This window comes from Schistocerca piceifrons, chromosome 4 (genome assembly GCF_021461385.2).
Source record: "Schistocerca piceifrons isolate TAMUIC-IGC-003096 chromosome 4, iqSchPice1.1, whole genome shotgun sequence".
Lineage (NCBI taxonomy): Eukaryota > Metazoa > Arthropoda > Insecta > Orthoptera > Acrididae > Schistocerca > Schistocerca piceifrons.
Genome location: NC_060141.1, coordinates 720,526,747 through 720,552,666, shown reverse-complemented (window position 1 = coordinate 720,552,666; position 25,920 = coordinate 720,526,747). Strand labels below are relative to the sequence as shown.

General features: G+C 43.2%; 1 protein-coding gene across 2 annotated transcripts in view; it reads left to right on the top strand.

Moving 5' to 3' along the window:
• Nucleotides 1-25,920, top strand: part of LOC124794675 (alpha-1,3-mannosyl-glycoprotein 4-beta-N-acetylglucosaminyltransferase A) — an 834,427-nt gene that overhangs the window by 556,145 nt on the left and 252,362 nt on the right. For both annotated transcript variants that reach the window (XM_047258208.1, XM_047258209.1), the window contains one exon: nt 19,404-19,575. In XM_047258208.1, coding sequence (XP_047114164.1) covers nt 19,404-19,575 — 172 coding nt within the window. The remainder of the gene's footprint in view (nt 1-19,403; nt 19,576-25,920) is intronic.

Below are 25,920 nucleotides of genomic sequence, written 5' to 3'. Positions count from 1 at the left end.
GTCGCTAAATTCTTGGGTCTTATGTTTGACAGAAAACTGTGCTGGTCCTCCCACGTTTCCTATCTTTCGGCTCGCTGTCTGCGTTCGCTTAACGCCCTCCGTGTCCTGAATGGTACCTCTTGGGGAGCGGACCGAGTGGTCCTTCTCCGCCTCTATCGCGCCTTAGTGCGCTCGAAATTGGATTATGGAAGCATAGTCTACTCCTCTGCTCGGCCGTCTATTCTTCGGCGTCTCGACTCTATCCACCACCGTGGATTACGTTTAGTATCTGGAGCTTTTTACACCAGCCCTGTGGAAAGCCTTTATGCTGAGACTGCTGAACCTCCGCTGTCCAATCGGCGGGCAGTCCTTCTGAGTCGTTATGCTAGCCATCTGTCTTCCATGCCTGCTAATCCAGCGCATGACCTTTTTTTCGACGCCTCCTTTGATGTCGGGTATGCAGGCCGCTCCTCCTCCCTACTACCCCCGGGAGTCCGCTTCCGTCAACTGCTCCATTCTCTTTCCTTCCGCTTTCCTAAAACCTTCTTGACAACTTGGGGTACAGCACCGCCTTGGCTCCGTCCCCGGATCGACTTGCTCAGAGACCTATGTCAATTTCCCAAGGATGGTACCCCTACACTTGTTTACCGTCGGGCATTTGCTGCTCTATGTGCACAAATGACGGAAGCCACATTTATTTACACCGATGGCTCGAAAACATCGTTAGGTGTAGGGAGTGCCTATATTGTTGGCGACACCCCAAATAACTTTCGGCTTCCCGACCAGTGTTCGGTTTATACTGCGGAGCTTTACGCTGTTCTCCAGGCTGTCCACTACATCCGCCGCCATCAGCGGATACAGTACGTAATCTGCTCAGATTCTCTCAGCTCTCTCCTAAGTCTCCAAGCTCTTTACCCTGTGCACCCTCTGATCCACCGGATTCAGGACTGTCTGCGCTTGCTCCACCTGGGGGGCGTCTCAGTGGCGTTCCTCTGGCTCCCGGGACACGCTGGTATCTGTGGAAATGAGGCGGCCGATATAGCGGCCAAGGCTGCAGTCTCTCTTCCTCGGCCAGCTATTCAGTCTCTTCCGTTTACCGATCTACGGAGCGTTTTATGTCGCCAAGCTGCTCATTTATGGCATGCGCATTGGTCAACACTTCCCCACAATAAATTGCGGGAAGTGAAAGCCCTTCCTTGCGCTTGGACCTCTTCCTCCCGAACGCGTCGTCGGGAGGAGGTAATTTTAGCTCGACTCCGGATAGGGCACTGTCTTTTTAGTCATCGACATCTTTTAAGCGGTGATCCTCCCCCACTCTGTCCCCACTGCTCTCAGCTGTGGACGGTCAGACACCTTTTAATTGAATGCCCCTATTTTAATCCGTTACGCTCCCGTCTACAGCTATCGCCTGATCTATCGTCGATTTTAGCAGATGACACGCGGTCAGCTGACCGCGTTCTACAGTTTATTAGTGACAGTGAAATGACGTCAGTCATTTGAAGCTTTTTTTTGGGGGACAACCAACCCCTTTCTATAGTGGATTTTTAAGCATTCCTTCTGGCTTTAGTTACTCAAATTTTATGATTTTGTTCCCATTGCTGCTGATTTTAAATTTCGTTTTTTTCCTGTTTTCCATGTCACGGGCTGGGCGCTAATGACCATAGAAGTTTTGCGCCCTAAAACCACAAAAAAAAAAAAAAAAAAAAAAAAAAAAGGCCCGAGAGAATTTAGATTGTTGCCGTGGAGCGGCCAAGATAAAACTTACTGAACGAATGGAAGCGGTATAATTTAAAAAATTAACTTTAACGTAAATTATCTGTTGCAATTTAAAAAGGTTCTTACAACGAAATCTCTATTTACAGTTACTGTTAACACATTGAAAAATAAATTATTTCGGCGCGTAATGGCCGACCAGAGGCTGCACCGGAAGATGAGCTTCCCGCAGCGCAAATTACTGGAAAAAATGCTTATTAAAAGTAATTAGCCGCTGCGACCATTTCAGGTGACAACTATTACAAATAAATTCATTTTGTGATAACAATTAGTTTATTTTAGCAGAATACCGAATAACTTTCAATATGTGTAGCCGCTCGATGGCTGCCTTGCGTAACGCGAGAACCATAAAGTACGTCCTTCCTCCTCGGCCGTACAATCGCGTCTCTTTTTTTATTTTCATAGACATCTTTTAAATAAAGATGCTACTCTTAAATTATCGCTGGATATCAGGTGTTTCAAGAACATTAACTGTGTCTCTTATGTTGTTGTGGTCTTCAGTCCTGAGACTGGTTTGATGCAGCTCTCCATATCCTGTGCAAGCTTCGTCTCCCAGTACCTACTGCAGACTACATCCTTCTGAATCTGCTTACTGTATTCGTCTCTTGGTCTCCCTCTACGATTTTTACCCTCCACGTTGCCCTCCGGTACTAAATTGGTGATCCCTTGATGCCTCAGAACATGTCCTACCAACCGATCCCTTCTTCTAGTCAAGTTGTGCCACAAACTCTTCTCCCCAATTCTATTCAGTACCTCCTCATTAGTTATGTGATCTACCCATCTAATTTTCAGCATATGTCAGTATCTTTTATACTAATTATATTCATAAAATACGTTAACTACGGTTTACAATCGATAAAAATGTCAATGTTTGTGTTGTGCCGTCACATCAGACAACAGCGTCGCTTTCTGAGCGCATATTACATGATACACCATATTAAAATTTGCGAGAGGTCACGGTTTCTTATTATTGTAAATATCGCGGGACTGTGTTACTACTCTACTGAATTACAGACTCAGCTTTTACCTTCATGTCGTGACACTTGTTTGCACAGAAATGTGTATCTGATTTTACGTTTACCGATCATTTTACAGTGCGGGACGCACTTATTTTTTAAGCTGTTGGGCTGGAAGTGTCATTACCATTAGAACGGCTGACCAACTCCAACGAAAACATGCCAGACGTAGTTGGGTTCGAGTCTGGCTTGAAAGAAGTGACGAAGGCAAGAACACACTTGTATATTCCCTATTTATGAGAAGTGAGGCAATTTTACTTAGTCTGAAGTAAGAGTTAAACCATTTTTTATACGTCATGTAATCGGAAGCTCTCGCCGATTATTCCCAGTGCCTCCCTCCTGACAGGCCGAAATAGTGCAAAAGATGCAATCTAATCAAACATGAACTTTCGTCAGTTAAGACAATACAAATACAAATTGGAAATGACGCATGTAATGTTACATTCATATTTACTCTGAACTAAAAGATAGCCGACGCCGGGTCCAATACGCTTGGATTTAGACGCTCAATTCTTCTTTGTTCCATTCCATTTCTAAAATTATAAGCAGTCGGTCCAAAGAATTATTTCGCAACAGTATATAAAAATATGCAACATTATTGCATTTCTTTAATTACTGCACCTGTGAAAATTCACTCACTGAAAAATGCGCAAGAGCTTAAATTTCGTTAGCCTAGTGTCAAATCGTGGCTATAGGTGTTATTTGTAACAATAAACAATGAGTAATAATGAGAGCACACTCGGACTAGCCCGAACTGCGCATGCGCGCGTTGTTGTAGTATGTAGTGCACATGCGCGCGTTGTTGTAGTATGTAGTGCACATGCGCGCGTTGTTGTAGTATGTAGTGCGCATGCGCGCGTTGTTGTAGTATGTAGTGCGCATGCGCGCGTTGTTGTAGTATGTAGTGCACATGCGCGCGTTGTTGTAGTATGTAGTGCACATGCGCGCGTTGTTGTAGTATGTAGTGCACATGCGCGCGTTGTTGTAGTATGTAGTGCACATGCGCGCGTTGTTGTAGTATGTAGTGCACATGCTCGGATTCATAGTTCACGACTGCTGTGTATTTCTGCGCGCCGATAATGCCTCGGCTGAATATCTTAGTTCCACCTAGTCTTGTGGCAGAAGACAGCAGCGCTAGACCTGTTTCGTTCGTGGCGGATCGTCGTGTAATAGCCGCTTTAAGATAAGTTAATGAAGCGGGCCACCGTCAGAATGGAGCCAGAGGCTCTGCAGCCAAATACGCCGTAGCCAGCAACCTCACATAACGCCGCGCTTTTCTCTCTCCTTGACCACGTTAACGCTCGCCGACCCCTCTTGAGATACCAAGTCAGAAGTGAATCAGTATTAGATCGAATTAGTGTGTTCATTTTCGTAATATGAGCGTTACGTGGCAGGCCCTGACGTTCTTTTAGAATGTTTCTGATAGTACCCTTTTAAAGGTGCTGGATCATAATGTTTCGTTCCCATAATCAACACATTCAGGTATTCTCTGGGCCTTGTCTAGTTCGTATAGCACCCTGGCAAGAAAAGTGACAAATTCAAAAATGCAGTACTTAAAAAAAGGAGGAATTCTGTAAAACTTATAATGAAATAGCATAAGCTTCCTTTAAATTTCAAGTAAGTATTTTTGCCAGTAAATTACGTTGTGTTTTCTTGTTGTGGTGGTCTTCAGTCCAAAGATAGGTCTGATGCAGCTTCCACGCTACTCGATCATGCGCAAGAGTCATCTTCGAATAACAGCAACCTACATCCTTCTGAATGTGCTTCCTGTGTTCTTAACCCCACACAGCCCTCCAGTACCAAATTGGTGCTGTCTCAGAATGCATCGTACCAACAGCTCTCTTTTAGTGAAGCTGCTCCACAAATTTCTTGTCTTCCCAGTTCTGCTCAGTACCTTCTCATTAGTTACGTGATCTACACATCTAATCTTCAGCGTTCTTCTGTAACGCCACATCCTAAAAGCTTATATTCTCTTTCTGTCTAAATTGTTTATCGTCCATCTTTCACTTTCATACATGGCTACATTCCATAGAAACAGTTTCAGAAAAGGCTTCCGAACACTCAGATCTGTATTCATTGTTAACAAACCTGTCTTTCAGAAACGTTTCTCTTGCCATGGCAGTCTACATTTTATGTCCTCTCTACTTCAGCCTTCATCTGTTGTTTTACTACTCAAATAACAAAACTCATCTATTACTTAAAGTGCCTCATTTCTTATCCAGTTCCCTCAGCTTCACCACTGGACTCGCATTCGGGAGGACGACGGTTCAATCCCGTCTCCGGCCATCCTGATTTAGGTTTTCCGTGATTTCCCTTAATCGTTTCAGGCGAATGCCGAGATGGTTCCTTTGAAAGGGCACGGCCGATTTCCTTCCCAATCCCTCCCTAACCCGAGCTTGCGCTCCGTCTCTAATGACCTCGTTGTCGACGGGACGTTAAACACTAACCACCACCTAACCACCTCAGCTTCACATGATTTAATTCGACTACATTCCATTATCCTTGTCATGATATTGTTTGTACAATGAAGGGCCAAAGAAACTGGTATACACATGCGCATTCCAGTACAGAGATATGTAAACAGGCAGAATACGGCGCTGCGGTCGGCAACGCCTATATAAGACAAGGTCTGGCGCAGCCGTTACATCGGTTACTACTGCTGCAATGGCAGGTTATGAAGAGTTAAACGAGTTTGAACGTGTTGTTGCAGTCCCCACATGAGCAATAGAACACTGCATCTCCGCGGTAGCGACGAAATAGGGAATTTTTCGTACCACCATTTCACAAGTGTACCGTGAATATCAGGAATCCATAAAACTTCAAATCTCCGACATCGCTGCGGTCGGAAAATGACCCTGCAAGATCGGGACCAACGGCAACTGAAGAGAATCGTTCAACGTGACAGAAGTGCAACCCTTCCGCAAATATCTGCAGATTTTAGTGTTGGGCCATCAGCAAGTGTCAGCGTGCGAACCATTCAACGGAACATCATCGATATGGGCTTTCGCAGCCGAAGGCCCACTAGTGTACCCTTGATGACTGCACGACACAGAGCTTTACGCCTCGCCTGGGCCCATCAACACCGGCATTGGACTGTTTGTAACTGGAAACATGTTGCTTAGTCGGACGGGTCTCGTTTCAAGTTGTATCGAGCAGATGGACGTGTACGGGTATGGAGACAACCTCGTGAATCCATAGACCCTGCTTGTCGTTAGGGGACTGTTCAAGCGGGTGGAGGCTCTATAATGGTATGGGGCGTGTGCAGTTAGAGTGATATGGGACGCTTGATACGTCTAGATATGACTCTGACAGGTTACACATACGTAAGCATCCTGTCTGAACATCTGCATCCAATCATGTCCATTGAGCATTCCAGCAGGAAAATGACACCCCACACGTCCAGCATTGGTACACAGTGGCTCCAGGAACACTCTTCTGAATTCAAACACTTCCGCTGACTACCAAAAGGCCCAGACATATACGTTATTGAGCATACCTTGGATGTCTTTAAACGTGGTGTTCAGAAGAGATCTCCACCCCTCGTACTCTTCGGATTTATAATTCCCTCCAGCACTACTTCAGACAGTAGTCGAGTCCATGCCACTTCTGCCTGCTCGCGGGGGTTCCACACGATATTGGGCAGGTGTACCAGTTTGTTTGCCTCTTCAGTGTACTACATCCTCCTTTCAAGATACTGCCCATTCTGTTCAACTGTTCTTCCAGGTTCCTTGCTGTGTCTCAGAACTACAGTGTCATCAGCAAACCTCACGGTTTTTTGTTTGATCTCCCTGAAGTTTAATCCTTCTCCAAATTTTTCTTTTATTTCATTTACTGTTTGTTCAATATACAAAATCAAAAACATAGGGGATACGCTAAAACCCTGTTTCACTCCCTTCTAAATCACTGCTTCACTTCAGTGCCGTCTGGTTTCTACACAACTTTCAAATAGCCTTTTCCTCCCTGTATTTTACCCCTGATACCTTCAGAATTGCAGAGATTATACGTCAACATTGTCAAAGCCTTTCTCGAAGTCTACAAATGGCATAAGCGTAGGTTTGCCTTTCATTAACCTAGCTTCTAGGATAGTCGTAGGGTTAGGAGTGCTTAGTGCTCCTACACTGCTCCGAAATCCAAACCGATCTTCCCCCAAGTTGGCTCCTGCCAGCTTTTTCGTTCTTCTGCAACGAATTCCTGTTGGTATTTTGCAACCATGACCTATTAAACTGGTAGATAGGTAATGTTCACACTTGCAGCAGCTGCTTTCTTTGGAATTGTATTCTATAGAATAGTAATATGGACGTGTAGTTCTGTCCGCGTCGATTGTAAGGTGTTATAAGGGAATTATTAACTACTGTTGACAGTTCTCATTCCTCTTACTTTCCTGAACTTTTTTCCTTGTTATGACACGTGATGTCATACTTTCCACTCTTTGATCCCAAGTAATATATATGTTTCACTTACCTCGAACCTCCTTTAGGCAAAATTAGTACTTCAGTTAGAATAAAAAATAAAATACAAAAGGCAAAATTATAATTTATGAATTTTATTAAAAATCCAGTAAGAAAGTTCAATTAGATAAAATTTAAGGCTCACGGTTCACGCAAACATAGAATCATAACAAGGTTAACATTGTGTAGAAATATGTCGTTAAAAGGGGTTCAATATGAACTTTCTTTAAAGCAGAAATTTCCATTTTTTTCCTTGTACGCTGCGCCTCATGAAATTTCGTAATATTTATAACAAGTGCAGTCGTCGGAAGTGTCGAAGCAAATCGTGATGTAAGATACACACACTGTATGCACACAGAAATTGTAGCAATCAGTGATATTGAAAGTTAAATTCAACTTACTTTAGACATACAAAGTGTCACTACTCAGAATGTGCCGCTCTTCTTGAATGACACGTTCACACCTGTCAATAGCAACGTTGAAGCGACTCTTTCCTTGCCGTGGTGAATCATGAAGTAGCCCACAAAAAAGCTGACACAACTTCCCTGAAGTGAACAAATTGCGAGACGGATGTAACACCTGAATTACTTCACTATGCATTTTTCAGTGACGTAAACATAAACAAAAAATTGCTGTTTGTCACGTTTCTTGCTGGGATACGATATGGTTACCAGCCGATGATGAAAGAACTGTCGAAGGGCTTCTTATCCTCCCTGTGAGAGAGTGGGTTGTATTCCCATGTTCAACGCTTTGACTGTAAAGGATAGGGAGAGGGACACCTGCATGCTGGGACCCACATACCGACCTGATTTTCTCTCTTGACTGCTTTAATATTGTTGATCGTGCTTGTGTTGATAACGTTTTTAGCCTTTACCTTTTTCCCCTTCCCACTCGACTAAAAAGAATTATTAATTCCGTCACTTCGTTACTGTCTGCATCTCTTAAGTGGGGTCAGACATGGGGAGCAGGATTAGACGTGGGGAGCAGTCTCTCGGCACAGATACGCCGCGTGATGGTGCTCGTCTGATCTGCAGTCCGGCCCGGTCCATGTAAACTGTGATCAAAAGTATCCGAACACATGGCTGAAAATGACTTAAAAGTTCGTTCCGCTCTCCATTGGTAATGCTGGAATTCAATATGGTGTTGGTCCACCCTTAACCCTGATGACAGCTTCCACTCTCGCAGGCATTCGCTCAATCAGCTGCTGGAAGGTCTCTCGCGGAATGGCAGCCCATTCTTCACAGAGTGCTGCACTGAGTAGAGGTATCGATGTCTGTCGGCGAGTACTGGCACGAAGTCGGCGTTCCAAAACATCCCAAAGGTGTTCTATAGAATTCAGGTCAGGATTCTGTGCAGGACATTCCGCCACAGGCCGTGCATTATGAACAGGTGCTCGATCGTGTAGAAAGACGCAATCGCCATCCCCGAATTGCTCTTCAACAGTGGGAGACAAGAAGGTGCTTAGAACATCAATGTAGGCCTGTGCTGTGATAGTGCCACGCAAAACAACAAGGGGTGCAAGCCCCCTCCATGAAAAACACGACCACACTGCAACACCACTGCCTCCGAATTTTACTGTTGGCACTACACACGCTGGCAAATGACATTCACCGGGCATTCGCCATAACCACACCCTGCCATCGGATAACCACATTGTGTACCGTGATTCGTCACTCCACACAACGTTTTCCCACTCTTCAATCGTTCTATGTTTACGCTCCTTACACAAAGCGAGGCGTCGTTTGGCATTTACCGGCATGGTGTGTGGCTTATGAGCAGCCGCTTGACCATGAAATCCCAAGTTTTCTCACCTTCGCCCAACAGCCAGTGGATCCTGATGCAGATTGGAATTCCTGTTTGATAGCCTGGCTACATCGCTACCTATTACGCTTAACGACCCTCTTCAACTGTCGGCCATCTCTGTCAGTCAACAGACGAGGTCGGTCTGTACGCTTTTGTTCTGTACGTCTCCAATATCACAACGGAAACAGTGGACCTAGGGATGTTTAGGAGTGTGGAAATCTCGCGTACGACGTATGACACAAGTGACACCCAGTCACCTGGCCACGTTAGAGTTCCGCAGAGCGCCCCATTCTGCTCTCACGATGTCTAATGACTACTGAGGTCGCTGATATGATATGGAGTACCTGGCAACAGGTGGCAGCACAGTGCACCCAATATGAAAAACGTATGTTTTTGGGGGTGTCCGGTTACTTTTGCTCACATAGTGTACCTCTTCAGTACCTTAATACTTTGGAGACCGACCACTTACATCTAGGAACCCGGACTTTTGTTCTATTATTTAATGTTTTACCGACGTATATGTAACTGATGCGTCCTCGACAGAAATACTAAAAAGATCCAAACTTAAAGATTTTTTCATGTTATTTGATAGATTACAAATTTTAAAATAATTTTGACAGACAGTATAACTATCCTCCCAAGAAGAAAGCGCGTTTGTTGAGTGAGCAAGAAATTTTGTGAACTCAAGAGGAAGAAATTGCCCAGTAACTGTACTAAGCAATTTCTTCATCTTGAGCTTTCAAAATTTCTTGCTCACTCAACACACGTGACGTAATTGTAGTAGAATTACAGCAAACTGCTAAACCTAATGAACACAAGCACGAAATTACGGCAATGCAATCATATTGGCTCAGCCGTTCACGACGGCAGCTGTTCCGTTCGGTAATGTTTCTATCGAAATAATTCTAGAAATTAAGAGGGCAGCTCTAGTAAAGGAGCACGTTGCGAGACGTCCGTACATTGTTCTCATAAGAAATGAGTCCAGTTTTCGAGCGGTAGATGGCTCACGCCTCGAGAAAATCGCGGCTCGACCTGTATTCGAGCGAGGTCTTTTTAACAAAGTTGCGGCCCGAGCTATGCTTGGGATTTGGTCTTCAAAGCGTCAGTAGTCCCCCACGCTACACAAACATCCCACCCGCCAAGCAACTTGTTCATATAGTGTACGTGATAATCTGAAAATTATCTTCCATCAGTCTTCCGGTCTTTCGGTTTTTTTCCTCTCACGGGAAGCACGTGGACGACGAGCTCGTAATGTCACAGTGCGGAATTCCACGTTCCACTGCACTTAGCAGTTTGAAATAATCTGGCGTGTGACAGTTTTTGCCTCGCGGTCTCTGTGTCTATGTATTGGCTCTGGTTTTTATTTTGCCGGTAACCGTCTTTTGGAATGATGGTAATCAGTTTCAAAAAATCTCTTCTATTCGAATGAGATTATAAACCAATTTCTACCTTCAAATCTATGTAATGGAGTACGTTATTTCAGTGTTGTCCGACGTTTCGGTCGCTATTGCGTTTGGTCGCCCTCAGGGCTTTGTGCTGAGCTGAACGCTGAATGAGAGACTTCAGATCTTATAGTAGCGGTGGAAGCTATTAACGTAATTTTTTAGGACACTTCAGGATAGGAGGGGATCAGCTTTCTTTAGTGCTCTTTATACGAGGGTTGGAACTTTAATAGTGGCAACTATTTATTTACAACTCGTACAAAATACACTACTGGCCATTAAAATTGCTCCACCACGAAGATGACGTGCTACAGGCGCGAAATTTGACAGGAAGATGCTGTGATATGCAAGTTATTAGCTTTTCAGAGTATTCACACAAGGTTGGCGCCGGCGGTGACACCTACAACGTGCTGACATGAGGAAAGTTTCCAACCGATTTCTCACACACAAACAGCAGTTGACCGGCGTTTCCTGGTGAAACGTTGTTGTGATGCCTCGTGTAAGGAGGAGAAATACGTACCATCACGTTCCCGGCTTTGATAAAGGTCGGATTATAGCCTATCGCGATTGCGGTTTATCGTATCGCCACATTGCTGCTCGCGTCGGTCGAAATCCAATGACTGTTAGCAGAATATGGAATCGGTGGGTTCAGGAGGGTAATACGGAACGCCGTGCTAGATCCCAACAGCCTCGTATCACCAGCAGTCCAGATGACAGGCATCTTATCCGCATGACTGTAACGGATCGTGCAGCCATGTCTCCATCCATGAGTCAACAGATAGGGAAGTTTACAAGACAACAACCATCTGCACGAACAGTTAGACGTCGTTTGCAGCAGCGTGGACCATCAGCTCGGAGACCATGGCTGCGGTTACCCTTGACGCTGCATCACAGACATGAGCCCATGCGATGGTGTACTCAACGACGAACCTGGGTGCACGAATGGCAAAATGTCATTTTTTCGGATGAATCCAGGTTCTGTTTACATCATCATGATGGTCGCATCCGTGTTCGGCGACATTGCGGTAAACGCACATTCGAAGCGTGTATTAGTTATCGCCATACTGGCGTATCACCCGGCGTGATGGTATTGGGTGCCATTGGTTATACGTCTCGGTCACCTCTTGTTCGCATTGACGGCACTTTGAGCAGTGGATGTTACATTTCAGATGTGTTACGACCCGTGGCTGTACCCTTCATTCGATCCCTGAGAAACCCTACATTTCAGCAGGATACTGCACGACCGCATGTTGCATGAGCTGTACTGGCCTTTCTGGATACAGAAAATGTTCAGTTGCCGCCCTGGCCAGCACATTCTCCAGATCTCTCACCAACTGAAAACGTCTGGTCAATGGTGGCAGAGCAACTGGCTCGTCACAATACGCCGGTCACTACACTTGATGAACTGTGGAACCGTGTTGAAGCTGCATGGGCAGCTGTGCCTGTACACGTCATCCAAGCTCTGTTTGACTCAATGCCCAGGCGTACCAAGGCCGTTGTTACGGTCAGATGTGGTTGTTCTGGGTACTGATTCCTGAGGATGTATGCGTCCAAATTGTGTGAAAATGTAATCACATGTCAGTTCTAGTATATTTGTCTAATGAATACCCGTTTATCATTTGCATTTCTTCTTGGTGTAGCATATTTAATGGCCAGTAGTGTAGATACGTGTTTCAAAGTTTTACCGACCTTCAAAGTAGTCACCAGCATTGTGTTTAACCCATTGTCAGTGATGTGGACGTCGTAGGATACTCTTAGCAGTGCCAGTTGTGTTGAAAGTTCGAGTGGCGCGGTCTATTGCCCGACAAATTTGTAGCAGTTCTGAAGCGAATGCCATGAAGTGTTTCCTTCAGTTTAGAAATCGAGTTGAACTTACGAGAGCTTAAGTGAGGGAAGTGCAGTTGGTGGTATAGCACTTAGCAGCCCCATCAGTGAAACAAATCAGTAACAGTTTGGACTGTATCTGCTTGTGCATTGTCATGCAAAATGGTCAGGTCCTGCAGAAAGTGTCATCACTGCAGGACCTGACCATCATTTTGCAGGACAATGCTCAAGCACGTACAGTGAAAGTGTTACTGATTTGTTAGACTGTTGAAGCTGCTAAGTGCTATACCACCTACTGCACTCCCCTGACTTAATACCTCTCAACTCCATTTATAGACGGAGGGAAACACTTTACGGCATTTGCTTAAGAACTGCTACAATTTCGTCGGGCAATAGACCGCGCCGCCCGAACTGTCAACACAGCTGGCACTGTTAAGAATATCCTACGAATTCCACATCGCTGGCAACGTGTTATACACAATGCTGGCGACTACTTCGAAGGGCAGTGAAACTGAAGCACGTATCTATTTTGTACGAGTTGTAAATAAATAGTTGCCACTATTTACGTTTCAATCCTCGTATTATCCCTTGTCATTGGTGGATAAAAACGTGCTTTATTGGTGTTCACATTATTTCTGAGTCGCCTGTTTCCACCAATGCCAAGGAATAATGAAAAGACCAATAAAGAACTCCTACCACGACTCCTCCTATAAAGTATCCTAACAAATTACGTAAACAGCTTCGCCTGCTACTAATAAGACCTGAAGTTTTTCTCATTCAGCAGTCAGCACAACACAAAGCCCTGAGGAAGACAACTTGCAATAGTGGCCGAAATATCGGACAAATTTATATATTGGCAATGCAATCAACAGCCCAGAATTTATTGACAGTGACAACGGCCGTGGAAGCCTACACTTAGTTATTTCACTGCGTTGATATCTAGTGCAGCATCGAGAATATGGATTATTGTACATGAGCAGACTGACTTTAGTGGCTGTAGCTTAATTGTATTCCATTTAAAACCGAAAGGGGGGTGAAAATTCAATTGAGTTAACGAATAACTACTAATAGTCTCTCAGATCATTGTACAGCATTATGTAGTGTGTTTCTACCAGCAATTCGCTGCTCAAGCCATCAAGTCTCAAATCATCTTAGCGATTTTCTCCGCTCTTCTACTATCGCTAACAGTTAAGCACCTGTTATGACGCGCGTCTGTTTTCGTAAAGAAACTGTTGGTTTGCGAGCCAAATAAAGCCGACAACCGCCGCTGGAGAGCGCTGAGATCGCAAATCTCCCGTGAGGTTGGATGACCCTTCAACGTCTAGTCAACGTCAGCTGCCTCGTCCCGTGGAAGGACGGGTTTACTGTCCCTAAGCATGGAATTATGTATCTGAAATAATCACGGTTGCCTGTAGGTGATGCATTCTGCTGCTTTATCTATTGAGCCCGTTTTACACGAGACACTCCGATCAAAATAGATTATTAGAAGTGCGTGCGTATTTAGTGTCTGCCTTGTATATCAGGTCAACCACGTCGCGAGTGTATGACGTCAAATGATCTAATCGATTGTGTCGACGCTGGTCATTTCAGAGTACGCTGCGCATGCGCAGAAACAAAGGACTATGGCGGCGTGTATAAGATCGGACGTTAAATGTGTTCTGGCCGAGCTCACTCCTGTTACGAATTGTGTGCTTTCGTGGCTTCTTAATGTTGGTGTTGTTTGCTTTGTATTCGTGACACACAGGAAAGATTGCACGTTGCCCTGGTATTTTCTGTACTACTGTTTTCGTGCAAGAGACGAAATATCTTAAGCAGAAAGGTGTGTACGTTTGACAGAGAAAAAGTCTACACTATGCATAAATAAGAACGTAACAGAATTTTTGAAGAGGAAAAGTATTTGATGTTTAGCGTACAGCAAGCAAGCAAACAATATAAATACTATAAAGGTGCAGTTTACTGTGTGTTAGAAGATTTTTGTGTGTTTGTAAGGGTATATTTTCTAGAGAAAATACATGTGCGCCTTTCGAAGTGTTTTAACAAGTTTGCCTAGTCTCTCAGTTCTTAAGAATATAGAGAATTTATCACAAGACATTAGACAAGGCCATCCGCTAAGGTTTAGCTTTGCTCACTGCGTGATGTAGAGGCGCTTCTGCACAGAGGCGGAACGATAGGGAAGCATGGAGGGGATGAGGTATGCGCAAGCGCGGCGGCAGAGACAGGCAAAGTTCGCGTTGCCGAACCCGGTTGCTGCGGGCAACAATGAGGTTCGTTTGCCTATGGTACATCGTATTATACGTTCGATCTAGGAGGATAGTAATACATTTTAAAACAGATTTCGATCGGACGTGTGTATGGGACGTGTTGACGAAGTTGCGTCTGCTGCTCCACAACAAACCGGCTCATGTCGGAGGCAAGAACAGCTGACAGCTTTTTGACCACGTCAGGTACAATTTTTGTCAAGAAGACGATTGTTTAACGACAAAGTCATCGTAACTGATTAAAATATTTCTCATTTTAGTGTGATTCGAAATGTGTTTTAAGTAAATACAAAATAGGCAACAAAATTAACTTCAGACACAAACTGAAGTCATTATATGCTTGACAATTCCTCCTACTCTATAATCTTTCTAAAATTGTGTGTGTGTGAATGGCTAAGGTTAAAGTGTCCAGCGTACAATCAATTGCTTCTAGGACTGGCCTAAAAATAGCATTTAACAAAACTGAATTCGTCACAAACATCAGACACGCCCTTCCTCATATTGAAATACAACAAGAGAAAATCAAGCAGTCGAAGAAATTTAAATATCTTGGAAAAATAATTACACCTGATGGTACAGAAAATGCAGCTGTAGAAAGTAGGTGTTCTAAACTAGGTGCTTTTCATCTGTGCAAAGACTTATACAAAAGCAAAAGCCTGTCTTTAAACCTAAAACTTTGTCAATATAACATCGTAATTAGACCGTCTGCTTTGAATGCATCAGAATGTTTAAAAATGAAGAAGACCACTACGAAAACTTGAAATAAAAGGCCGGAAAATTTTGAGGAAAATCCCTGGCCCTATCAAAGATAACGGACATTTCCGTCAAAGACACAACTGTGAATTACACGAACATACAGAAGACATTGTTACCAGCATGAGGAAGCGGAGAATGATGTTTTTGGTCATCTGGAAAGAGTGAACCCGCAAAGACTTACTCATCGCTTCCATTCATAAATTTCAAAAACATAATCGTATTCAAAATGGGCAAGCCAAGTTAAAAAGGATTTACAGGAAGCTGAATTTCATTTGATGATATTCAGAATCGAGAAGTATTCAGAGAAAAAGTCAGTTACTAAAAACATTATTTCGCTTACTACGCCAGTTCCACGTCCTGCCTGCAAATGGTCAGCCAAAATTAAAATCTACTGACAAAAGAGGAAAACACGATCAAGGAAGAGATAGAAATCTTCGTGGTCCATAGTAGGCCGAAACGATAGCAAAAAAATGGCTGGTATGTTGTATTCTTTGCTGCCAAAGAGCATTGTAAGAGTAAACGAACTCTTTAGAAGGTAAAATCAGATACTGCATATATTAGCCATGCAACAAGTGAACTACTACCCATCGTCGAATAACTCGGCGGACTGCTGTCCGATAACGTCGAAAAACTCAAATATCTCGACAGGTAATTCTCCCTGGTACTTCCACATTTTACAATTCGGGCCTCGAAAATGACATGGGGTTCCTGTCGAAATATCGGAGCTTTAGACGAATTGATCCGGCCCCGTTCTGGCGAGTTATTAGAGCATAGTACACGCTGGGAAAGTTTAGATTTCACAACTAAATAGCTAGCTGCTTCTCCTTTGACAGACTTGCCCACGCTGGAGGGGTGATGCTGGATATTGCTTCGTGCGTAAGCGATTCACTGTCTGCTGTCCTGAATGTTTCGTTCTTTTCCGCCACATAGCGCCTTTACGGGAGTTCAGGCAAAGCTGTGTGAGCACATTTACGTGCTAGTCAGTCAAGTGCGTCCGTTCTGTCGCGTGACTTGCAAAAATTAACGACCTGCTCGCGTTCGCAACGAGTCTGGTCTATACCGCGCGGAATATTTTTATTTTTAAGCCAGAGCACAATATCCGCTTTCCTGGTGTTTGTGCTTGGTGTTTCATCTGAACACATGAATGGTGGCCGACATTCATCATTACACTGGCTGACCTTGCAACAAGGTATGGAAAGAAATCTTCAGTGAACTGTTTATTGAAAGTGAGAGCCTTTATTTCTGACTGATAGTCACTGCCGTTCTTTCTTAGACCTAATGACAAAATTTGCTCTCAAGAATAAAACCAGAAGAGCCAGCATGCAGATTAATTATCCGAGAACCTTTTTCTACGGGAATCGCCAGTGCCATCATTTTCTAGCAGCTTCTCCTGGAATAATTCTGATTCACCCATATTTCATCAAGGTAATACTGTTGCTCTACCTTCTTCCCTTATTTCGTTCATCTTTCTCGGGATTGTCGTGCTACAGCTATGTCATTTTTTCCGATCAAGATCATACTTCCATCATTGCTTCAAACACATTTGAAAGTAGTATCTTGTAAAATTCTTTGTATTGACGAAGCGTTGCCTTCGAAACCAGTTACCTCACGCATATGTGTAACAAGTCTGTGACGTCAGATATGCACCGTTTATATGCATTTCAACCGTGGAGCATCGTAGAACAGTCTTTTCAAAACAATACGTTTGTGTTAAGTTTTTTGGGATATCTGTGCTTTTCGGGCGACACGAAACCAGTCTTTCCTAACGTTTCTACAGCTCTGACACTTCCATTCACAATTAGCTATACAGTTTTCTTGCCGGCATCCCATGCTTCTACAGTCCATTCACGTGTCTTCAAAATGTCAAGAAGAGTAGTCCAGCTTCCACATTCACATTTCAAAAAAATGAGAAATAATCACCCTGGCTTGCTTGCGGTCACCGGACATTTATTTGGAAATCGCACTGACTTGTTTACAGGTACACTGACACAAAAACATACAGTTGATGACACAATTCGATTGCTCTTTGAATGAAACTGCATTGTCGCGAACTATGGCAACAGGGCAGGCTGCAGGAGAGATTGTCGCTCTGTAGCCGTAATCATTGGATGCCAGTGCATAATAAAGGGGATGCACAGAACGGCTGAAAACTATAGTCTTCGCATGTGACGCGGACTATAGTTCAGCCTATTATCATTGAATTTTCTTACATTTTATTTTTTCTCGTAAAAAGGGTAGTCCCTCATAACATTACTTCCACTATTTAGGTGCCAAACCTTACAGCAGACAGAAATCACACCACACCCAATTTTGACCGTGATGTGTAAACGAAAATGACCACTAGAAGACGACTCATTAAAGGAATAAAACCCCAAGGACACTGAACTAGACTAACTCGAGTGAAATACTGAATTGAAATAGTCGATAGTGGGTCCAGAACTTCAGCAAACATTGAAACTGGTGCCAACTGTCAGGCTAAAATACATTCTAAGCCAAAAGAAAAGTCGCCCCACGAAGGGATTATCCGAATGGGACAAATCGGTAGATATGGTGAACGTGTACAAATAAATGATTACAATTTCAGAAAAACGGATGAATTAATCAGGAGAGCTTCACAAATTGAACAAGTAGATAACACGTTGCTCCACCTCTGGCCCTTAAACAACAGGTATTCGGCTTGACATTGATTTGTAGTTGTTGGGTGACTTCCTAAGGAATATCATACCAAATTCTGTCCAACTGGCGCGTTAGATCGTCAAAATCTCGAGCTGGCCCATAGCGCACGAAATTTTCTCAATTGGAGAGAGATCCGGCGATATTACTGGCTAGGATAGTGTTTGGCAAGTACGAAGACACGCTGTGCTGTAGGGTGCGTAGTTGAGAACCAAAGGGGGTCCTGCAATGAAATGAAAAAGTCCCCTAGACCATTATTTCTGGTTGTTAGGCCGTATTGCAGGGGATAGCCAGATTGGTATTCCACTGCTGTCCGCGGCGTCTGGGCGCGTCTTCGTTGGCCATCGGGGCTCAGTTCGAAGTGGTACTCATCACCGAAGACGGTTTCATTTCACTAAGTTCGCAGCTCGTGGTCTTGCGGTAGCGTTCACGCTTCCCCGCACGGGGTCCCGAGTTCGATTCCCGGCGAGGTCAGATATTTTCTCTACCTCGTGATGACTTTGTGTTGTCTTTCATCATCATTGACTCGCAAGTCGCCGAAGTGGCGTCAACTAAAAAGCACTTGCAACACGGCGGCCGAACGTCCCCGCATGGGGCCTCCCGGCCAACATTGTCATACGATCATTTCATTTTTTTTTCACTTCACTAAATGAGATTCTAGGCCGAAGAAGTGTCTGGAGACGTACCGGACAGCGTTGAGACTCCAAAGAGACTGTCGTTCACCATACGGCCCGATAGCCGGGAGTGATGGTCTGGAGTGCCACTTCATTTCGCAGGGGACCCCTTTGGTTGTCATCCTCGACACCCTACAGCACAGCAGTAGGTCGACGATATTCTACGCCCAGTTTTGTTGCCCCTCGTGAGAAGCTATTCTGGGCTTACATTTCAGCAAGATAATGCCCGACCGCACACAGCGAAAGTTTCTGTTGCTTGTGTTCGTTCTCGCAAAATCCTACGTTGGCCAGCAAGGTCGGCAGATCTGACCCTAAATGAGAACATTTGGGAGCTTTAAGCGCAGGACCCTCCAACCACCTCAGGATTTTGACGACCTAACGCGTCATTTGGACGTAATTTGGCACGAAATCACTGAGGACATCATCCAACAACTGTCAATCAATGCGGAGCGAATAACTGCTCGTATAGAGGCCAAAGGTAGACCGTTATTGACTTGATCAATCTGTAAAGGTCTTTCTCTCGAGTAAACTGTACTCATTTGTCTGTACATGTGCATCACATCTACCGATTTCCCTCCCATTCGGATAAGTTCTTCGTGATGCGTCTACCTTCTCATTTTTACCACAAGAGTGATCTATCTGTTGCTTCATGTAAGTTCACAATTCAGAACAAGTGTCGTGGTTACTTTCTTTGAACTTGAAATGGAGTGTACAGTGGTTTGCGGGTAGTATATGTGTGGTGTTGTGTGTCCGGCAGGCAGCATGGTGTCGGCGGCGGCGGTGGGCGGCGCTCGGCAGGGTGGTCGCGTGTGACGGTCGGCGGGCGGCCATGGTGGTGTGGTGGGCGGCGCGCAGGCGCCAGTGCCTGCTGCTGCTCGCCGGGCTGCTGCTCGTGCCCTGCTCGCTGCTCGTCCTCGTCTCCGGACCAGGTCAGTACAGCACAGCACACGTCACTGCAACCGAGCCGGCTTGCGGTCCCTGACAGTTGCAGTGGACTGGGCGCGGCGGGTTCGCGCGCCTTTCTCAACCAATCACGTAACGCGATTATATAAACGTCTCTGGCAACGCCTCATTGTTGTCGCAGCTCTGTAGGAGGCTACTTTCTCGCCTGCAGCAACTTAAAGCTGCGAGGAAGCATGTACCTAACAGGCATAAGAATACAGAGGTAATCCGTGTTCTTATTTTTAAACAAATGAAAAACGGAATATAATCAAACGATGCGATGCTCTATTTTAAACAGCTCGATTTTGGAACCGACAATCATGATCTTTGCAATAAGAAACAAATTGCAGAACTGAGTTTAGAACTTCATTGTACACCCTGAAGATAGTATTGCGTAAGTAAGAAGCCTTGAACCCAGAGGACACTACACATCGATGAAATACCGTCGCAGATTGCGAGGACGGTTGGTGGGAGCACTGAACGCCACTATTTTCAACCTAGAACATCATTTCAGAAACAGGTTTGAAATTGATATTTTCTAACTTAGTACGTAGGGATATTTCAAAAAACTGTGTTTAACAAATCTAAGAGCGTGCACCAAAACTCGAAATTAAAATGTATCGCAAACATCCCACGTACTGCAGCAGAAAACGCCGACTTAAAGTTTCCAAAAGGTATAATATAACTGCATGTATATTTCACGAGGTACAGCTCCCACTAACGTGGAAAATGTTTCGAAAAAACAAGCGTGTAAAGTTTCAACTTGTGTTGTTTAATATTGAAGTAGAACAAACCTTTAATGGGCACCGAACAGTTGGCCTTTTTCTCCGTTACGCTTACGAATCGAGGCGTTTTTTGCACGATTGGGATTACTTTCTGAACATTTTATATCCGTATAAGTGCATCTGCCATTTTCAAACACTCATGTTTTACATCGTAAAAAACTAAATGATAAGATAGGCAGACACGAGGCAAACACGTGCTTGCAGACTGTTTTCCATAAACGAATGATATAACGAAGACAAACCTTGTTGAAAATAGAATTTTGATACTTATGCCCCCGGTGATACTATCAAAGACTATCCGTCGATAACTATTACAGGATTACATCAGTTGCATTGGAGCGCTTTGATCCACCAGAGCCCAACGTAGTAAATCGCAGTTTTAACACATTTTAAGATTTATGGTATACTCCATATGAATGAATCTTAAAAATACGAAACATTAGTCAATAAAGTTTTAAGAACTTCTAACCCTGTCTACATCCTTAACGAATACAAGCAAACATATAACTAGCAGAAAAAAGTTTAAAACATAGCAAGAAGCAACAGGCAAAGGAGGACGTCGTAATTGAAGCATTTTATAGTTTAACAGTGGTACGTCCCAATGCGTATATAGATTAGGATTCCAGGTCGTCTTGTTTAATTCCATCAAGAGAGCTGTAGATGTGCGCCAATCAGATGACGCAATACGTATTAACAGCAGAAGCCATTGAACTGGGGTGGATCTGACAGCGCCAGATATTACGCGCATGCTACTATTCAGTTACGCCTCCAAATACTTCTTATGGTTGCTGTTCATCCAGACAGGTGCTCAATAATCAACGCTTGAGAACATACCAAACCCAAGGCAGAAGAACGCAGGGTGGTTGCTGAGGATTCAAAGGTAGTTCCATATAACTTACGGAGGATGCTGTTAAGAGTCTCAAACTTCTGTGCTAGCTTCAGGTGATGTTGCTTGAGGGACATTGTTCGGTGCAAGATGACGTATAGATATTTTGGATTCCAATTATGATGAACAAATCTGCATCCGAAACATAGATTCAGTTTTACATTCACCAGATAATTATTCAAATGGAAGCTGTTTTGTGCGCACTAGATTGCGGTCTCCAGATTTTGTGATAAATCTACCGCATTAGGTCTGCAGTCGCACGCAATAGCACATCAACCAAACAGTGGAAACAGTGTTTCTCAGAGCTTTGCGAGAAACTTTGGACGTAATATCCTACTCCTACAAATGAAGGTCGAAAGTATTACATAGTAATAAACAAAGCGTTTTACAGCTGTATGCCATAGACGAGCTACGTCCTCTGCACTGGGCTTTGCTCATATAAGTTCTCTCCAGGAACAAGGCATCGAGGCTCTTCCTGCACGTGTTACTACCTGGGGTGCCGATGCAAAGGCGGGGGACGTCATGATCTGCCCTTCCTGGACGTATGCTTTCCATGGTCCATGCTTTTGTAAACTGCAGTTCCTTTGTCATTAAATGAAAACACTGCACTATTCACCGATACATTGACACACTTGCAACTACACTCTGTAAACCATATCACGGTGTATGCCGGATGCTACTTATGGTACCATTATCTGAATCCTGTTCCCGCCCTCCTTTCCCCTGTTCGATTCGCGAATGGCGCGTGATGATTGGTAATCCTCTGTATTAGTTAATATATCTCGAATTTTCTAGTTGTGGTCATTTCGCGAGACGTTTGTGGGAAGAAGTAATTTGTTGTCCGACTCTTCAAGTAAAATACTCTCTCGAAATTTCGTTAATGAACCCCTCAGTAAAGCACACCGCTTCTCTTGCAGCGTCTGCCAGTGGGGTTCGTTGAGCATCTTCGTAACGCTCTCGCGCCAACTAAGCGATCCCGTGGCGAAACGCGCCGTTCTTCGTTGGCTCTTCTCTCAATCAATTCTGCCTGACAGTGGTCGCAGATTGATGAGCAATACTCAATCGATCGAACAAGCGCCTCGAAAGTCAGTTCGTTCGTAAATGAGTTGCATTTCCTTAAGGTTCTTGCTATGATCTTTCATCTTTCCTTCTTTATTTATTTATTTATTTATTTATTTATTGTTCCGTGGGACCACATTTAGGAGAAGTCTCCATGGTCATGGAACGAGTCAATACATGAAATTATAACACGATTGTAGAAACAGATAAAATGAAACAAGTCGTTAGTTTAAATAAAGAAAATCAAGAATGTAACACTGGAATTTGCTTAATTTTTTATCTCTTCCAGGAGCTCCTCGACAGAATAGAAGGAGTGAGCCATGAGGAAACTCTTCAGTTTAGACTTAAAAGTGTTTGGGCTACTGCTAAGATTTTTGAGTTCTTGTGGTAGCTTATTGAAAATGGATGCAGCAGAATACTGCACTCCTTTCTGCACAAGAGTCAAGGAAGTGCATTCCACATGCAGATTTGATTTCTGCCTAGTATTAACTGAGTGAAAGCTGCTAACTCTTGGGAATAAGCTAATATTGCTAACAACAAACGACATTAAAGAAAATACATACTGTGAGGGCAATGTCAAAATTCCCAGACTATTGAATAGGGGTCGACAAGAGGTTTTCGAACTTACACCATACATAGCTCGAACAGCCCGTTTTTGAGCCAAAAATACCCTTTTTGAATCAGAAGAATTACCCCAAAAAATAATACCATATGACATAAGCGTATGAAAATATGCGAAGTATACTACTTTTCGTGTTGAAATGTCACTTATTTCAGATACTGTTCTAATGGTAAATAAAGCGGCATTTAGTTTCTGAACAAGATCCTGAACATGGGCTTTCCACAACAGCTTACTATCTATCCGTACGCCTAGGAACTTGAACTGTTCCGTCTCGCTTATAACATGCCCATTCTGTCTGATTAAAATGTCAGTTCTTGTTGAATTGTGGGTTAGAAACTGTAAAAACTGAGTCTTACTGTGATTTAGCATCAAATTATTTTCCACAAGCCACGAACTTACTTCATGAACTACATTATTTGATAATGTTTCAATATTACACACAAGATCCTTCACTACCAAGGTGGTGTCATCAGCAAACAGAAATATTTTTGAATCACCTGTAATACTAGAAGGCATATCATTTACATAAATAAGGAACAGCAGTGGCCCCAGCACCGACCCTTGGGGAACGCCCCATTTAACAGTGCCCCATTGGGACTGAACATCATTACCACTCTCAATATTGTGGAGGATTACCTTCTGCTTTCTGTTCTTAAAGTAGGAGGCGAACCAATTGTAAGCTACTCCCCTTACTCCATAATGTTCCAACTTCTGCAGTAATATTTTGTGGTCAACACAGTCAAAAGCCTTCGTTAAATCAAAGAAAACACCTAACGTTCTCAACCTTTTATTTAATCCGTCCAAAACCTCACAGAGAAAAGAGAATATAGCATTTTCAGTTGTTAAGCCATTTCTAAAACCAAACTGTACATTTGACAGCAAATTATGTGAATTTAAATGCTGCAGTAACCTTGTATATACAAGCCTCTCGATAACTTTAGCAAACACCGATGGCATAGAAATAGGTCTATAATTGTCAACATTATCCCTGTCTCCCTTTTTATAAAGTGGCTTCACTACCGAGTACTTTAATCGGTCAGGAAACCGACCACTGCTAAAGGAAAAGTTACAGATATGGCTAAGTACTGAGCTAATATACGTGGAACAATACTTCAGTATTCTGCTAGATACCCCGTCATATCCATTAGAGTTCTTGGTCTTTAGTGATTTAATTATTAACTCAATCTCCCTCTTGTCAGTATCATGAAGGAGCATTTCAGGTAACAGTCTCGGAACACTTTTTTCTAAGAGCGCTGTATGATTCCCTGTTGGGACTAGGTTTCTATTTAGTTCACCTGCTATATTCAGAAAGTGATTATTAAGTACTGTACATATATGCGACTTATCAGCAACACGGACATCCCCACTACGCACTGATTCTATATCCTCGACCTGTCTCTGCAGACCAGCCACTTCCTTTACGACTGACCATATGGTTTTAATTTTATCCTGAGACTTAGCTATTCTATCTGCATACCACATACTTTTTGCCTTCCTAATAACTTTTTTAAGCACCTTACAATACTGTTTGTAATGGGCTGCTGCATTTAGATTTTGACTGTTTCTAACGTTTTGATATAATTGCCACTTTGTTCTACAAGATATTCTTATCCCTTTAGTCAGCCACCCAGGCTGCCTGTTTGTGCTAGTACCCTGTTTTAAACGTTCTAACGGAAAGCAACTTTCAAAGAGCACGAGAAAAGTCTTGAGGAAAGCATTATATTTATCGTCTACTGTATCAGCACTATAAACATCTTGCCAATCTTGTTCCTTGATAAGGCTTACAAAAGTCTGTACAGCAACTGGATCAGCTTTCCTAAAAAGTTGGTAACTATATTTAACATGTGTTGAAGCACAAAAATCTTTTAGACTTAAAATTTGTGCATCATGATCTGAAAGGCCATTCACTTTTTTGCTAACAGAATGCCCTTCTAATAATGACGAATGAACAAAAATATTGTCTATGGTTGTTCTACTGTTCCCTTGCACTCTCGTTGGAAAGAATACGGTTTGCATAAGATTATATGAATTAAGGAGGTCTACCAGCATCCTTTTCCTTGCACAATCACTTATACAATTAATATTGAAGTCACCACATATAACTAACTTTTTGTATTTCCTATAAAGTGAACCAAGAACCTCCTCTAGCTTTAGCAAAAATGTTGTGAAATCGGAGTCTGGGGATCTATAAATAACAACAGTAAGAAGTTTAGCTCCACTAAATTTAACCACACCTGCACAACATTCAAACACCTTTTCAGTGCAGTACTTTGAAACATCAATTGACTCAAATGGGATACCGTTTTTCACATACATGGCTACTCCCCCACACCGCAAAGAGCTCCTAGAAAAGCTGCCAGCCAACCTGTATCCTGGTAAAGGAAGCCTCTGAATTATCTCCTTATTTAAGAAGTGTTCAGATATACCAATAATTTCAGAGTCTACTTGTTTTATCTGGTGATTCCATTTAAGGTCGCTCCAGATAATTGCTCGTAGATATTTTATGGCAGATACTGTTTCCAGCAGTTTGACGTCAATGATGCAGTTTTACAATAGTGAATTTATTCTCCCATGTTTAAGCAGTATGTTATATTTATTTACCTTCAGGATCAACTGCCTGTCTCAGCGTTATTAATCAATTCGCTGTAGGTCTTCCTGCAGTCCCTTAAGTCCTTTGACGTTGCTACCTTCTTGTCAAATAAACAAATGATTTTTACTGCAATAAAATGTGATACATTTTATTAAATTAAACAAATTCTAATGTTATTATTAAAATATGAAATTTAAACTTCGACGCCCAAAAATTTCACGATTAATAGAATATTCCGGGCTATTATGCCGTGGTCGAATGTACACACATCAAAAAAAGTTCTGCATCACGTCGGTTCCGTGAGTTCCGGAACCTGTACAGAAAATTGGAATAGAGATCAACATAAAAATCTTTTCCGCGCTTTTTATTGCTCACGAAAACCACACATTG